The sequence below is a fragment of the Sceloporus undulatus genome, chromosome 2 (genome assembly GCF_019175285.1).
Source record: "Sceloporus undulatus isolate JIND9_A2432 ecotype Alabama chromosome 2, SceUnd_v1.1, whole genome shotgun sequence".
Classification (NCBI taxonomy): domain Eukaryota; kingdom Metazoa; phylum Chordata; class Lepidosauria; order Squamata; family Phrynosomatidae; genus Sceloporus; species Sceloporus undulatus.
In genome coordinates, this window is record NC_056523.1 from 135,000,440 (window position 1) to 135,015,521 (window position 15,082).

Sequence of the window (15,082 nt, forward strand, 5' to 3'; positions counted from 1 at the left end):
ATACTTTGTTTACATGTAAACTTTAAACATAATGATTTGTTTTTTGGACTTCTGCATGTTTAGCAGGTTTATGGTGTGTCCCAGCTATTGGAAAATAAAACTCCTTCTGTGTCTTTCAAACTGTTCATTGTCAGGTTATCAGGATATTGTCTCGTTGACTGAAGAAATACTAAAAAATGTGTTTCCTGAAGAAACTTAGGCTTGTTTGCAATAGAGATCCATCTGCCCTAAAGTGCAAAAAGGTCTAAGGCTGGTCAAGAGCTAGTGCTGATAAACACAACTCTAGGAAGTTCTTTCTGATCCAATGGGTTCTGTGATGTACCTTTATTCCATCATGGTTATTGAGCTTCCCTCACATCTTCTAATGTTAAAAAATGTTAAAGGCAGTAAGTAAAATTAAATTTGCACTTATTGTTGGCTCCTTCTAAATGGAAATACTCTCGTCTCTCCACATTTGCTGGGGTTAGGGGCACAGGACCCCTGTGAATGTGGGATAACCACAAATAACAAAAACACTGTGTTTTTACTTGAGAGAACACCTCTCTAGGAATCTCTAGGTCCTCCAGTGCAACTCTGTGGTCAACATCTGCCAGACATTGACCATAGAATTGCACTGGAGGAGCTACAAATGGCTAGTGGAGTGTCCTCTCTATGAATCTCTAGGTCCTTCAGTGCGACATTTGGTTAAAGTGGACCATAGAGTTGCACAGGAGGACCTAGATATTCCTAGAGAGAACATATTAATAAAATCCATGAATAATCAGATCCGCAAAAGTCAAAGCTGCAGATGTGGAGGGACAAGTGTAATCAGAAATAAAATTTAAAAATTAGTCCACTTGACATTCTCACCTCTATAGCCATTAGTCAAGATGCCTTCCTAATGTTTCATTTAAAGTTTGCCCACACACACACACCCCACACTTCTCTATAAAATTTACACTGATCAGTATATCCCCAGTTTGGTGTCCAGTTGTGCCCAATAAAAATCTTCCTACTGAGTTTTTAAAGAAGTAGCCATGTTAGTCTCTTGCAGCATAAAAATGAGGAAGATGGTGCACTTGATACTCCATTTGAAGAAGTGGGTTTATATCCAAGAAAAGTAATGCAAAAATCAAAGCCAGTTAGATTTAAAGGTGCTGCTGCATGTCTTTTTTGGTCTCCCCCTCCCTTCCTCCTTTTAATGCTGCCTATTGAGGTTACCCTTGAACGTAGACAAATAATTGAGTCTTGAACAAATTTCTGTTTTAAGAAAAGATTAGTTCTAGCAGAAAGTATAGCTGCTGGCTGTGTAACAACATAATTCACAGTTCATTGATTTTGGTTGCACAGAGCTGTGGTATATGGTCAAAAGTTTCAACTGCTATCACAACAGGTCAGGATTTTGTACTCTAGATATCTGACACTGGGTGAAAATACAAAAGAGTGACAAACTTCCTGCCTATTTTCTCAAATTTGCCAATTACAAACCCATGAGACAGATTGCTGTTGTTAACAGCTGGAAGAGATTTGGAAAATGAGTTGTCACTCAGCCTCTTGGAAAACAGCATTATAGTATATTTTACAGAGTCACATTTGTTGTTGTTGTTGTTGTTGTTGTTTGCCTTCAAATTGTTTTCAACTTATAGTGACCCTAAGGCAATCCTATCATGGGATTTTCTTGGTAAGATTGTTCAGAGATAGCCTTTGCTTTCCTCTGAGGCTGAGAGTATGACTTACCCAAGGCCATTCAGTGGGTTTCCATGGCTGAGCAGGGTTTCAAACCCTGGTCTTCAGAGTTATAGTTGAACCCACAAATTGCTTTTTCAAATTATAATGTACTATTAATGGTTTTTCATTTAAGTATAATTTGCAACCCCAGTACAATGAAGATAGTTTCTAGTTGTTAGCTGTGATTTTTTTCCTGTTCTTTCCAGCATTAATGACAATCCACTCCCCAAATTTCTTGATAATTCTTGAGTCTTATGTACTCTTGCTCTTCTGTGCTTCATACGTCTTGAAAATACAATAAAATTGTAATTTTTAGAGGGTTTCAGGCCCGATTAAAATCCTTTGAAAGACGTTTTGTAGTGTCTGCGGACTTTTTTGGAATGTTCTTCAATTATTAAATTAAGCTGCAGGTACACATTGTGTAGAACATATATATATATATGAATGATTTAATATATTTCATTGCTTTGGGGCTGTTAATTAATACCAGTACTATCTAAATACTGTTGATTGTAGAGTTGTAGTTTGTTAGTTTTTACAATGCTTATTGTGGCATAAGATAATCTGAAATAGACATAGATCTATATATTTTAATGTAGAAAGCTTCTAACATCCTGTGAAACAACTGACTGAAAGATTTTCCATTCTCCTTTTTTAAACAGGGAGAAAGACCAAACACAAGAAGAGGAACATTTGATGGAAGAAAAGAAAAAGAAAAAGCAGGAAGAAAAGAAAAAGAAGGAAGGTGCTCAGAAAAAGGTTTGTATTTTAATCCCTGTAACATTTTAAATTCAGTGTTTTGAGTGATTTCACTAGCGTGATTTGGGTTGCATCTGCACTGCAGAACCTATTTGATTCAACACCACTTTAACTGCCATGAATTCTGTGGCACCAGAGCTCTCTGACAGAGAAGGCCAAATGGATCATAAAACTTCAGTTCCCAGAATGTCATAGTATGAGCCATGACAGTTAAAGTGGTCTCAAAACGGATTATGTCTGCCATTCAGATGCAGGCTTGGAGGAATTCTTTTTCTTGCTACAATAAATTGCCTCATACAGACACTGATATTTTGCAGAGTCTACCAAACATTATACATCAGCTTGGATTTGTTTACATTTCTTCCAATAGACATGTATGGTTTACAAACCTTTAAACCCCCCCCCCCCAATGCTTTTACTATCATCTGGTTTAAGGTGTGAGTAATGTGTATTTAAAAATTACATTGTAAAAGAACCTCAGATGCAGGTAATACTTGTGCATTATAAGAGAGGCCTGAAAATTTAGAACTACAATATTTCTTAAAGTGTTTCTGAAATGTTGATGTTTGCACAGATTTTGCCAGGAGTTTGTCTTCTCATCATGGTGCTGCTGTAATAGAAGAAATAGCAGTAGAATAAGAAGCTCACCAAAAAATTTATGCAAACCTTAACATTCAAAGAGCCCTTTCAGTGTCTATACCTAAGAGTTCAGTAAAAAAAAAATATCTATTTTTTCTACTTTTCAGAGATATTGAATAAAAAAGATAATAACTGTTGTTTCACTGTTGACTTAAAATTTACAGCTTAAACCTAATCCTCCTGTTGGCCACTTGGGAAATATTAGGAAAATCTGCCCCTAATGTTCCCTTTATGCACATGGAAAGTTCCAGAGGTATAAATCTGTAGCTGTCAGTGTTCCTATTGACAACATGCTCTGAAGTGAAGTGTTCTGAAGGGGCTCTGAAATGATGTGGTGCTGGATTTGGATCTAATATATCAGAAGCCCCTCATTTCCCCCAAGGAGCATCTGATAAGCCACTGAGTTACACCATAAGATGGTGTGGTTAATTTCCTCACTATTGCTTTTTGTGGTGGTGATGGTAGGAGTAAGAACAATAAAGGAAAAGAGTTCCACTCCTAGTTTACCACACATACACCACTTGTTTTAGTGCAAGCTGTAGGTTCCACCACTCCGCTTCCCCATTCCCACTTAGGATCAGTCAGGCAGTTGCATATTTGATCCAGGATATAAAGAACTTGGGGCTTGCATTTCTCAAACCCCATAGTATTTAGCAAACTATTTTTGAAACCGAATTTTCAGAAGCCACTTGTGATAATAGTAATAATAGTTTCTTTGTAATTTGCTTCCCCCTCCCCAATGTAGACAAAGTAACTGACCAAAATATTAATATAATACTAAATAAGAGTTAATAATGAAATCAGGCACTTAAAGCAGAATTCAGGATGAAATCAGATCTAGAAAGTCTCACTTAAATAGAATTGACATTCCCATGCCCATCTAGAAAGGCAGTGAGAGGGTTGTGTGTATTTCAGGAGGGAGTTCTTAATCCTGGGGTCCATAATATGGCTGTTTGTTGTTCAAACAGAGTCTATGCTGAGGAGTGGGAGTGGGGATGAAATTTAGAATTCACATATAGTATGTTACAGTACTTTTATATGCCTTCAGAAGCTTGTTAGATCCCACCTATCATAAAATTTAACATTTAACACCTTGAATAGCGACCAGTTTTTCATTCAAGGTTTAACAGGATAATTAAACAGCTTATAAAATTAAGTATGACTCCAGTTTTTTTTAAATGTTGCACTTAAGTCCATTGACTTTGACATTAAAAAGATTATTTGTGAGTATACTTGCAAGTGGCAGAATATTGTACTGTGTGTCTGTCCTGATTAATATGTTTCATTACTCCATCAAATTAATTGGCAGATTAAACTATTTTTATTATTGTTTCCCTAATTATTTTACAGCTTGTGTGATTTATACCAAAACTTTTCTATAAATATACCAACAAGCCCTACTGCATAATGTATGATAATGTGTGATGTTGAGATTTCAGGGTTTAATAGTATATATGTGTGTGTGTGTGTATATATACAGTATATATATATTTGTATGCGTAGGTATTCTATCATACATAAGATAATCTTTTCAGCATGTGTTCTGTACAACCATTTCCCCAACAACTAGCTTCACTGTGATTTGATCTAAAGAGCCAGCAGAAACATACAGTGGACCCTTGTTATACGCTGGGGTTTGGTTCCAAGATCTCCCGTGAATAGCAAAATCCATGTATGCTCAAGTTCCATTAAATATAATGACATAGCAAAATGCTGTCCCTTATAAAAATGGAAAATCAAGGTTTGATATTTGAAATTTATACTTTTTTCGAACATTTTCAAACTGTGTATGCTTGAATCCATGTATAAGAAGGGCCGACAGTATGTGACTCTGTTGTGCAGCTACTACTCTCTGTATTAAAACCATTGAGAATCTTGTCTTTTCAGGTCTAAAGCTGAGGGTACCTTGAGCTAAAACAGTTTTCTAGAGGAGACAGGGTAATCAGAATAATCAAGGGGCTTGTGTAAATTCACTGTGAGGAAAAATAATGAAGTTTGGGACTGGTTAGAATGTAAAAAATAGATGATTAAGTGAATGAATAATTGTTAGAGGTGTACAGTTGCCCCTCTTTTCGTGGCCTTGGAGTCCACATCCCTCGCTCGTTTGCAGGCAGCAAACGGAGAGCGACAAAATAAGGGAATGCCCATGGTATGCACCACCATTCAAGCCAATGGGAATATGGTGATTTTTCATTTTCGTGGTGGTGGTGGGGTCTGGAACGGATCCCCGTGAAAATGGAGGGGCGACTGTATAATTATGCCTGATGTAGAGAAAAGGTATTTGTCTCTCTCATTCTAGTAGAACCCAGGTTCATCCAATGAAGCTGAATGATGGGAGATACACACCAAAGAAAAAGGAGTATTACTTAAAGTGTATAGTTAACCTTTGGAAATCGCTGTCATGTGGTGATGGCCACCAATTTTGTTGGCTTTAAAAAAGAATTATGTACATTTATAGAAGGTGTAGTGGGTCGTGGTGTAATGGTTTGAGCGTTGGATCACCACTCTCGAGAGCAGGGTTCAATTCCCAACTTGAGCATAAAAACTCACTGGATGACCTTGGGCAAGTCACAATCGCTTAGCCTCAGAGGATGGCAATGGCAAACCCCTGCTGAAAATCTTGCCAAGAAAATCCCACAGTAGGGTCTCCATAAACCAGAAACTACTTGAAGGCACACAACAACAACAACAACAACAACAAGACTATTAGTGGCTATTAGTCACAATGACTATGTATTACTTCTAGTATCAGAGATAGTATACCGCTATAAATCAGTTGCTATGAAACTTTAGGGTTGTTAATGTACTCACTTCCTGTTAAGGGCTTCTCTTTGCCAAGCGCATGGACAGAATGCTGGATCTAGTGATCTAGTGTAATTCTTTCTGTGTACCCATTCACATCTGTTTAAAAGTACACTTCAAAAATATAATACATGCCACATGGTAGAAGACAAGTGAAAGGGGTATAGATTCAGGATTGGTTACCGCTAATATTGTATGTTGGTAACCGTAAGATACATGAAATGTCTCTTGGTCTTAAGGTTCCATGTTAACATAAGGCAAGCATAGGAATATATAGTGCTCCATATGTTGTTCGATTGCAGTTCCCATTAGCCACACAGCACAGACTGTAGTGGAAAATGGCAGTTGCAGATCAGTAACATTTGTAAGGAACACATATTCTCCATCCCTGACTTTAATTATTCATACAGTAAGTATGAAATGGTTATCCTTTGTACAGAAGTCAGTTTTTATAGCAAAATCATTTGTCAATTTAATTTGTGTTTTGTTTGGAGAAAACTACTACAGTTTGATTTATCTTATTCAGTGGTAATTAACTCCTTCCCCCCAAAAGACATGAGTGTATATGCAATTAACTGGCATTATACATTCTTGTGGCTGCTCTCATAGTACATTTGGCATCAGTGTCTACTCATATTTGGTGAAGAGGGACATTCCAGAGTTTTTGTGCGTATAGGTAGGTAGGTAGGTAGGTAGATACCTCGATAGATAGATCGGAAGGATGGCAGTTCAAGGCCCGAGTGCTGCATGATGGGGTGAGCTTCCATCACTAGTCCCAGCTTCTGCCAACCTAGCAGTTTGAAAGCATGCAAATGCAAGTAGATAAATAGGTACCACTTCTCAATGGGAAGGTAACAGCATTCAGTGCAATGATCCTGGCCACATGATTACTCTTGTAGTCCTTGGACAATGCTGGCTCTTTGGCTTAGCAATGGAGATGTGCACTGTCCCCTACAGTTGGTTACAACTAGATATTCTTAATAATAATAATAATAATAATAATAATAATAATAATAATAATAATAATAATAGGATTTATTTATATGCCGCCCAATCACTGGGAATCCGGGCGGCTTACAACAGAGGGGATAATAGATGGTTCCTTGCCTTCAGGCTTACAATCTAAAAAGACACGACACAAAAGGAGAAGGGAATGGTGAGGGGGGGGGGGGATCAGGGCCAGCATTCTTCGCTCCCTCTGAGGCCTGGACCAAGGCAGATGAACTGGAGGGAGGGCTCTTCTTCTTCATGTCTTTGAGGGTGTGCGTTGTTTAAATGCCATGCCCCCAAAGCAGCCGGATGTCATCTTATGTAGCCCATGCATTTCAGGTGTTAGTCATCCCCTTCAGAGAATAATAAGCTTGCAAACCTTGCTTAGGTTTGTGGTGCTATATGCAAAGGAGCATATTACTTCTCCCTCATAGTAGATTACAAAGCTCCTGTTCAACAGACTAAAGATTTTTACCAGAAAAATACTAAATGCATTGTTATCTTTGCCCTTCAGATGAGACCTGAATTAATTATAAACTATTGTCCAGCATTATGTGAACAAGCTTTAAGTTTGCATATCCTCCCTTTATTCATCTGGCAAGTGTTCTTCTGCCAGTCACAAACTATGAATAGCCACAAGCTGCTTTCCCACCCCCAAATTGGAGCTAGTGACTCAAGAGTTTTAAGCCTGTATTTGTGTTGTGGTTGTGTTTTAAGTATGGTGTGGTGCATAGGGCTGGTAATTATTATTTTTTAATACCGGATCTTTAAAAAACAGTGGCTAATTATTGCTATTTCTTTTTGTTTTTCAGGCTGCTGAACAAAAAACCAAAGGTAAAGCAATGTTAGCTTTCTCATAAAATATTGAGTTCTTTATATTGTTAAAAATTGCCATTTCATTGTAGAATGTAGTTATTTCTTCAACAAGAAAATGGTTTATGGTGCCCATAGTTTTTCACGGGTTATATACATTTTAAGTATACTGCTAAATAATTTCTGGAAATTCATGACATTAGTTTTAACTGACAGAGATACCTGTTGTTTTTCACTATGAGACATAAGCTTAATTCTGTCATAATGAGTACTCTGCCTCCTTCCTGTCCATTTTCTAGTTTGAGATGACATCGTTTGCAATGATGTCTGCATCAAAGAAATTATTTTTTCAGTAAGCTGTGATTTGTATTCAAACCAAGGAATGAAGCTTGTTTTAAACTGTGTTTAAATCACTGGTTTGAACTCTGGTTAGTATTGACCATATGACTAGTTATCTTAAACTGTGGAGTGGAATGAGAAGGAATGAATGAACCTAAGGGGTTATCCTAATCATTCAGCTGTAATTTATTGATCAGATCCCTCACCTGAATTTAGCCTTTCTCTACTTCAAAAATGAATTGATTTCTGTCAAATGCTGAAATTAAGGATTTTGTTTAGTAAATGGATTTAACTGAATATTGCCCCCTTGCTTTGAGACAGAACAGTATTTGGGAAAGCCACTCCCTGAAGTCTTAGTATTTGGAGCAGAAAACCAAAGGAATATCCCAAGGCCCAGAAAAAACAGTTAGTCTATTTTCATTCTTTTTGCTCCTCACTTCCATAAACCCAGATGAGTAGAACAAGCTAGGTGATACCTCAGCAAGAGAACCTGGGTCACTGCAGGTCTATAGTACTGTTGGTTCACCACAGGTATCAGTAGAATCAGCAACAAGAACATGTGACTTTGGCTGCAATCTGCCAGTCTTTTTTGAAAAATATTTGAGTGGATGCCCAGTTAGATCCACATGAGAGCCTATTTTTTTCAGATTTTCCCCAGGATCTAATTAAAGACTAAGAATATTGCTCAGAACTACGATTGGCCCAAAGAGCTGTGGCCAGATTATTAACTGGTGCTGGCTACAAGGAGCACAAAACTCTCTTGTTGCTTCACTAGTTGCTAGTTCATTTCTGGGCAGAGTTCAAAGTGCTGGTGAAAACCATTAAAGCCCTATATGGTTATTTGAAGGATTATATCTCCCTTCATGAACCCATTAGAGCTTTAAGATAGTTTGGAGACCCCTGCCTGCTTTCCCACTGCCTTCATGGGCTTATTTGGTGAGAACAAAGGAGAGAGACTTCTCCATGGCTGCTCCCAGATTTTGGAACTCCCTCTCTCATTGCCTCAGAATGTCAAAAAATAGGCCTTTAAACATTTTATGTTTATACTTTTATTGAAGCTTTTTATCATTTTGTCTGTATTGTTTTTTAATGTGTTATTAACTTCATGAGTCTCATTATTGAGAGAATGGTGGGATATAAATAATAATGGTGATCATTTGGGGGATTGAGCCTTCTGACCAAGATCAGGAAATTAAGATAGAAAGCAACAGTATAGTGGCACTGACACACATTGACAGATGTAAGCCACAACCTACTGTTTTTAAGAGCCATTGACACAAGAGCATGAAGAGATTGCCCCATCCCATTATGTTTTCCATCTTTATAGCAGATAATTTATTTTATTTTATTTATTTTTTTAGTTTCGATAGTGGAAATGCGGGAAGCTCATTTCTAGTTCCTGTTGCCCCTTGACTCCTGGAAAAATAACAAGTGATCTTGAGTAGATGTTGCACTTCAGCTAGCCTGGTGTGCCTTCATGCAATACCTTGAAGAGTTGAATTAAATTTACACAGCTGCTTGGATGACCTCATGTGGTGATCCCTGGGAGTCCAGCAGCCACCTAGCCACCCTGTGCTTGGCTCTTACCCCCAGGAGTCCCTTAAACTTCCCTTCTAGGATCTCCTAGGTCTCCATTCCCACTCCCTGCTGAGCTGAATGATACCCCTTGAGATCCTGTATCTCGCTGCCACCACCCAGTGAATCTTCCAACAAAACTACATTTCCCTAAGCACACACTGGGACTTGCTAGGGATTTCTAGTTTCCTTCCTTGCTAACTTAAGCAATCAGTAACCGAGCTAAGACGCGTGTACAGGAGCAGAGAGAGTCAGCAGATACTTTTAAAGAAAGATATTTATTTTAAAGAAATAGAATAGGATAGGAAGATATCATTCATGCAAAGCCTCCTTGCCTTGCAGATACAGAAAACATAGTTACCAAGTACAGTATTCCTTTCAGGCAAGCTATTAGATAAACATAACAAAACCTAAACGCACTAGCTAATACATTTCCTAGCTACTCACACAGTGATAAGATTTGCAGTCCTTGTTGAGTTCTCGGATGCAAGGAGCTGGCCCTCATGGTTAGCTTACTTGCTGTTCACCGCTATGATCTTTGGAATAGCGGTATATAAATAAAACAAATTATTATTATTATTATTATTATTATTATTATTATTATTATCACTTTTGCTTGCCTCCGTGCAAGCACACGGCTGGCTCCCCAAAACAAACACAAAGATGGAGAACAAAGGAAGCATGGTCCTTCAGGGTATTTAAAGTCCTCTCCTGGAACCTTCTTGAAAAGGCCGCTCTGGTACTGATGATTGGCCAGGCGAGCCTTACATCAGCTATGATGTAGCTGCTCATTAGCATGTGATGTCAGCTCTCATTAGCATGTACCTCCCCCCAGATTAACCCTTTGTGGTTCAGGAGAAGTCCCCAAATGACTGGAGGGCCCAGTCATTACACCTCAACAGGACGTTCTGTTGTGATACCCATAGTGACAGGTCATCAGTTGAGTACTGCACAGGTGAAATAATCAATGGACTTTAGTTGTGACCCCTTTGATCTACAATTAAGGTTTCATATGAGCCCCAAAAAAGAAGATAAATAGTGATGGAGCCTTCATATATTTGTTTCTCTCTATCTTTGCCCTACTTCCCTCGTCCTCAGTTGATGGGACATCCTAAACATACTGCTTTTTTTTCCAATAGGGAGCCAAGCTGCATTTTTTTCTTCAGCTCTGAGCAACACCAAAAAAAGTATCTACAGTTCATACCATTCTTTGAACGAAAGTTGAGCTGTACATTCTGTTAGGTATAGCTGGGTGTAAAATAACACCAGTGATTGCATACTTAGCTATGTTTTCTCTTGCAGTCTCAGGAAGGAGAGACTGGTTAAGGAGAAAAACAGTTTTCCTGCTTGGTGGGGTATGTGGCATATTGCCAGTTGAATATTACACAGGGGCCTCATATGGCTAAATGTACTCATTCATGACTTAGAATGTTCAAACTCTCCAAAATAAATGTATGTACTGTCTTGCAAGGGGAGGTGCTTTGAAACAGTTTTTCTCCTTCTGATGTCACTGTATCAGGGGAGAACTGAGAGCTACTTCAAGAAAAAGATAATTTTCTACACAAATACAAGAACTTAAGAATTATCTGTCTAGTTCATTTTGTCTTCAACAGTGGCCAGTCAGATCATTGGAAACTTTGCAAACAAGTCATGTTTGTGATAGTCATTCCTGATGTTTATCCCCAACATCTGTTAATTTGAAGAGAATCACTTTTTAGTTGTTACAGCTATCAGCTTTTGAAAGATCTCACCTCCATTAATTTGTAGAAACTTTGTCTAAAACTAGTTGTGCTATACTGCTAGATCCTTTCCACCACCATGTTATCTTGGGAATTGCCCTGTGTTGCTAGCATCCTGTGACTTTGCCAGTTAGGTTCTCATGAGCCTCAAACAGACAATCCAAAAGGGCCGCCATTGGGCCGATCTGTGGGTGGGGCGTTCACATGAAGCATGCCCCCAGATGGCTTGGAGGCCATGCCAGGGCGCCAAATGAGGCCAAAACCAACCACAAAAAGAATGGGTTTCTTACTGCTCCTTTTCGCCACCCATTCAGGACCGCAGCAGTGGGCGCCCTCAGAACTGCATTGTCTGGTTGCTGTAGTCCTGGGGCAGTCTGGGTGTCTGCTTCACCCCATTGTGGAACTTAGCAGCACACCGGCCTAATTTAGTCCATCTACATTTGGTTATGAGAGCACACTCTGGCCCAACCTTAACACCAGCATCGTCTCCAAGTAAATTAGTTTAAAAGTCACATGTTTGACTGCTCTGAGACCACAAAGAAAAAAATAAATGTTTCCCTTCAAGTTGCTATTATTTCTGAAGTGCCACATCTGTATTTAGATAGCCCACCCACTTCCTTCTCCAGGTGTGCATTTTCCTTCAGTAGGATACTCTTACTATGTTGAAACGTCCAAATAGGGCAGCTTTCTCATAGAATCATAGAATCATAGAATCGTAGAGTTGGAAGAGACCACTAGGGCCATCCAGTCCAACCCCCTGCCATGCAGGAAATCCAAATCAAAGCATCCCTGACAGATGGCCATCCAGCCTCTGTTTAAAGACCTCCAAGGAAGGAGACTCTATCACCCTCCGAGGGAGTGCATTCCACTGTCGAACAGCCCTTACTGTCAGGAAGTTCCTCCTAATGTTCAGGTGGAATCTCTTTTCCTATAGCTTGCATCCATTGTTCCTGGTCCTGTTCTCTGGAGCAGCAGAAAACAAGCTTGTTCCCTCTTCAATATGACATCCTTTCAAATATTTAAACAGGGCTATCATATCACCTCTTAACCTTCTTTTCTCCAGGCTAAACATCCCCAGCTCCCTAAGTCGTTCCTCATAGGGCATGGTTTCCAGACCCTTCACCATTTTTGTCGCCCTCCTTTGGACCCGCTCCAGTTTCTCAATGTCCTTTCTGAATTGTGGTGCCCAGAACTGGACACAATATTCTAGGTGGGGCCTGACCAGAGCAGAATACAGTGGCACTATTACTTCTCTTGATCTAGACACTATACTTCTATTGATGCAGCCTAAAATAGCATTGGCCTTTTTAGCTGCCGCATCACACTGTTCACTCATGTTCAACTTGTAGTCTACTTGGACTCCTAGATCCCTTTCACACGTAGTTTCATTCAGCCAGGTGTCACCCATCCTATATCTGTGCATTTTATTTTTCCGCCCTAGGTGCAATACCTTACATTTCTCCGTGTTGAATTTCATTTTGTTAGCTTTGGCCCAGCTTTCTAGTCTATTCAGGTCATTTTGAATCTTGATCCTGTCCTCTGGGGTATTAGCTATTCCCCCTAATTTGGTATCATCTGCAAATTTGATAAGTATGCTCCCAATTCTGTCATCCAGGTCATTGATAAAGATGTTGAATAGCACTGGGCCCAGGACAGAGCCCTGTGGGACCCCACTGGTCACTTCTCTCCAGGATGAAAAGGAGCCATTGTTGAGCACCCTTTGGGTCGGCCGGGTCAACCAATTACAGATCCATTTAACAGTTCCTAGTCTAGCCCACCTTTTACAAGCTTGTTGCAAGTATGTCATGGGAAACTTGTCAAAGGCCTTAGTGAAATCAAGATATACTATATCCACAGCATTCCCTTCATCTACCAAGCTGGTAATTTTATCAAAGAAAGAGATCAGATTTGTCTGGCATGACTTGTTTCTCTGAAACCCATGTTGACTTTTTGTGATTATGGCATTGCTTTCTAGATGTTCACAGACTCTCTGTTTAATGATCTGCTCCAGAATCTTTCCTGGGATTGATGTCAGACTAACTGGACGATAATTGTTGGGATCCTCTTTTTTCCCCTTTTTGAAGATGGGGACAACGTTTGCCCTCCTCCAGTCTGCTGGGATCTCTCCTGTTTTGCAGGAGTTTTCAAAGATTATTGCCAATGCCTCCGATATTACATTTGCCAGTTCTTTTAATACCCTTCTCCATATAACAAAGGGGAGTATCACTTTGAGGGGTGAAGCAGGAACAATTTAATTCTAAAACTTTCCCTGGTATAGCTTTGTATGGACACAGAACCCATATATGTTGTTCCACATGGCATGAAGAACCTGGTTGTGGCTTTTATTTTCTCATCGAAGGCTGAATTTTGAGAAGACAAAAGCCCATAATCTAGGATAAAAACATTTAATTTATAAGTAATATTTTGGAAGAGTAATCAAGCAACTTCGGCTTTTGCTAACCCATGGGAAGTCCATTGAACTGACTGTCATTTGTGTTTCTCCCTGGGCTTTGAAGATAATTTTGAAAATGCTTGACAGTTTTTTTTTTTTGTCTAGACTTCATTGCAATTTAAGGTGTTTGTCATTTATGTGTATATCAGTGTACTTAGCACTTTACCAGATTGATGTGGGGGCAGGACTGTTCCCCAAGCAGCCAGAAATATAAAATATCAATATTATCTTTCTAGGTTTATGGTATAAATGTGTAATTTAAAGTGCTGGTTTTCAGCCTTTGGCCTCAGATGCTTTGAGCCAACTCTCAGAAGGCTCAGCCAATATGGCAAATGGTCAGGGATTATGGGAGGTGAAGTCCAAAACAGGTGGCAGACCAAAGGTTGAGAACTACCAGTTGTGGGAATGTAAACTCCTCTGGCCAAGGATGTGTCTCATTTTGTTCTCCATTTCACTCTATAAAGTCCCCAATGCATGTTCGTTGCTGGAAAAACTGTAACACTTAAAATACTGCCCCCCCAATGCAGCCATTACTATTTTTTTGCAATCAGTCAGTAACATTATATAGCGGGAGGGGGGGAGGAGGTAAGACACGCAGGGTCTATCTTCCTAGATACGGAGTCCACTGGCCAATTCTAAGTGCAAAAGGCATATACTGTACTTTGAATCTAAGTGCAATGTCTTTGAGCAGCTGCTAAGCACAAGAATTTGTTTGTGTATCAGTACAGTACTGAGATGAATTGTTTCAGTAAGATATTCTTTGCTGGCTAGTAAGGCAGCATGCCAGGGGTAGGCAACCTGCGGCCCGCGGGTCGGATGCGGCCCGGCGAGGCCTTGGGACCGGCCCCAGCCCGGTCCTGCCGCCGATTGCTGCCGGGGCCTTTGGCTTCTCGCGCACAGGGGCAAGGGGGGCAATTGTCTAGAGACGCCTCAGAAACATGCATTTATATTAATATTTTTTAAAAAAATCAGCAAATTTTTTTGCGTGTCCTCCACTTTTTTAAAAAAAAGTGTCCACCATTTGAAAATGTTGTCCTACATTTGTCCCAGTTTATTTATTTATTTAATTTTTTAAAAAACATTATTTAATTATTTATTTTTTTGCTTCGGCCCCCCAATTGTCTGAGGGACAGCAACCCGGCCCCCGGCTCAAAAAGGTTGCCTACCCCTGCAGCAGGCTGTGTTCTTTCCAAGAATATTCTTGGAAGGATATTCTGTGTCCTGGGAGCAGCCAGTGAAAAGGACTTTGCTTTCATTCCTGTCAGAC

General features: G+C 39.5%; 1 protein-coding gene across 1 annotated transcript in view; it reads left to right on the top strand.

Moving 5' to 3' along the window:
- The window catches only part of TNRC6C (trinucleotide repeat containing adaptor 6C), a 167,494-nt gene that overhangs the window by 25,306 nt on the left and 127,106 nt on the right, over positions 1–15,082 (top strand). The window contains 2 exon segments of the mRNA XM_042448122.1: positions 2,370–2,466; positions 7,710–7,731. Coding sequence (XP_042304056.1) covers positions 2,370–2,466; positions 7,710–7,731 — 119 coding nt within the window.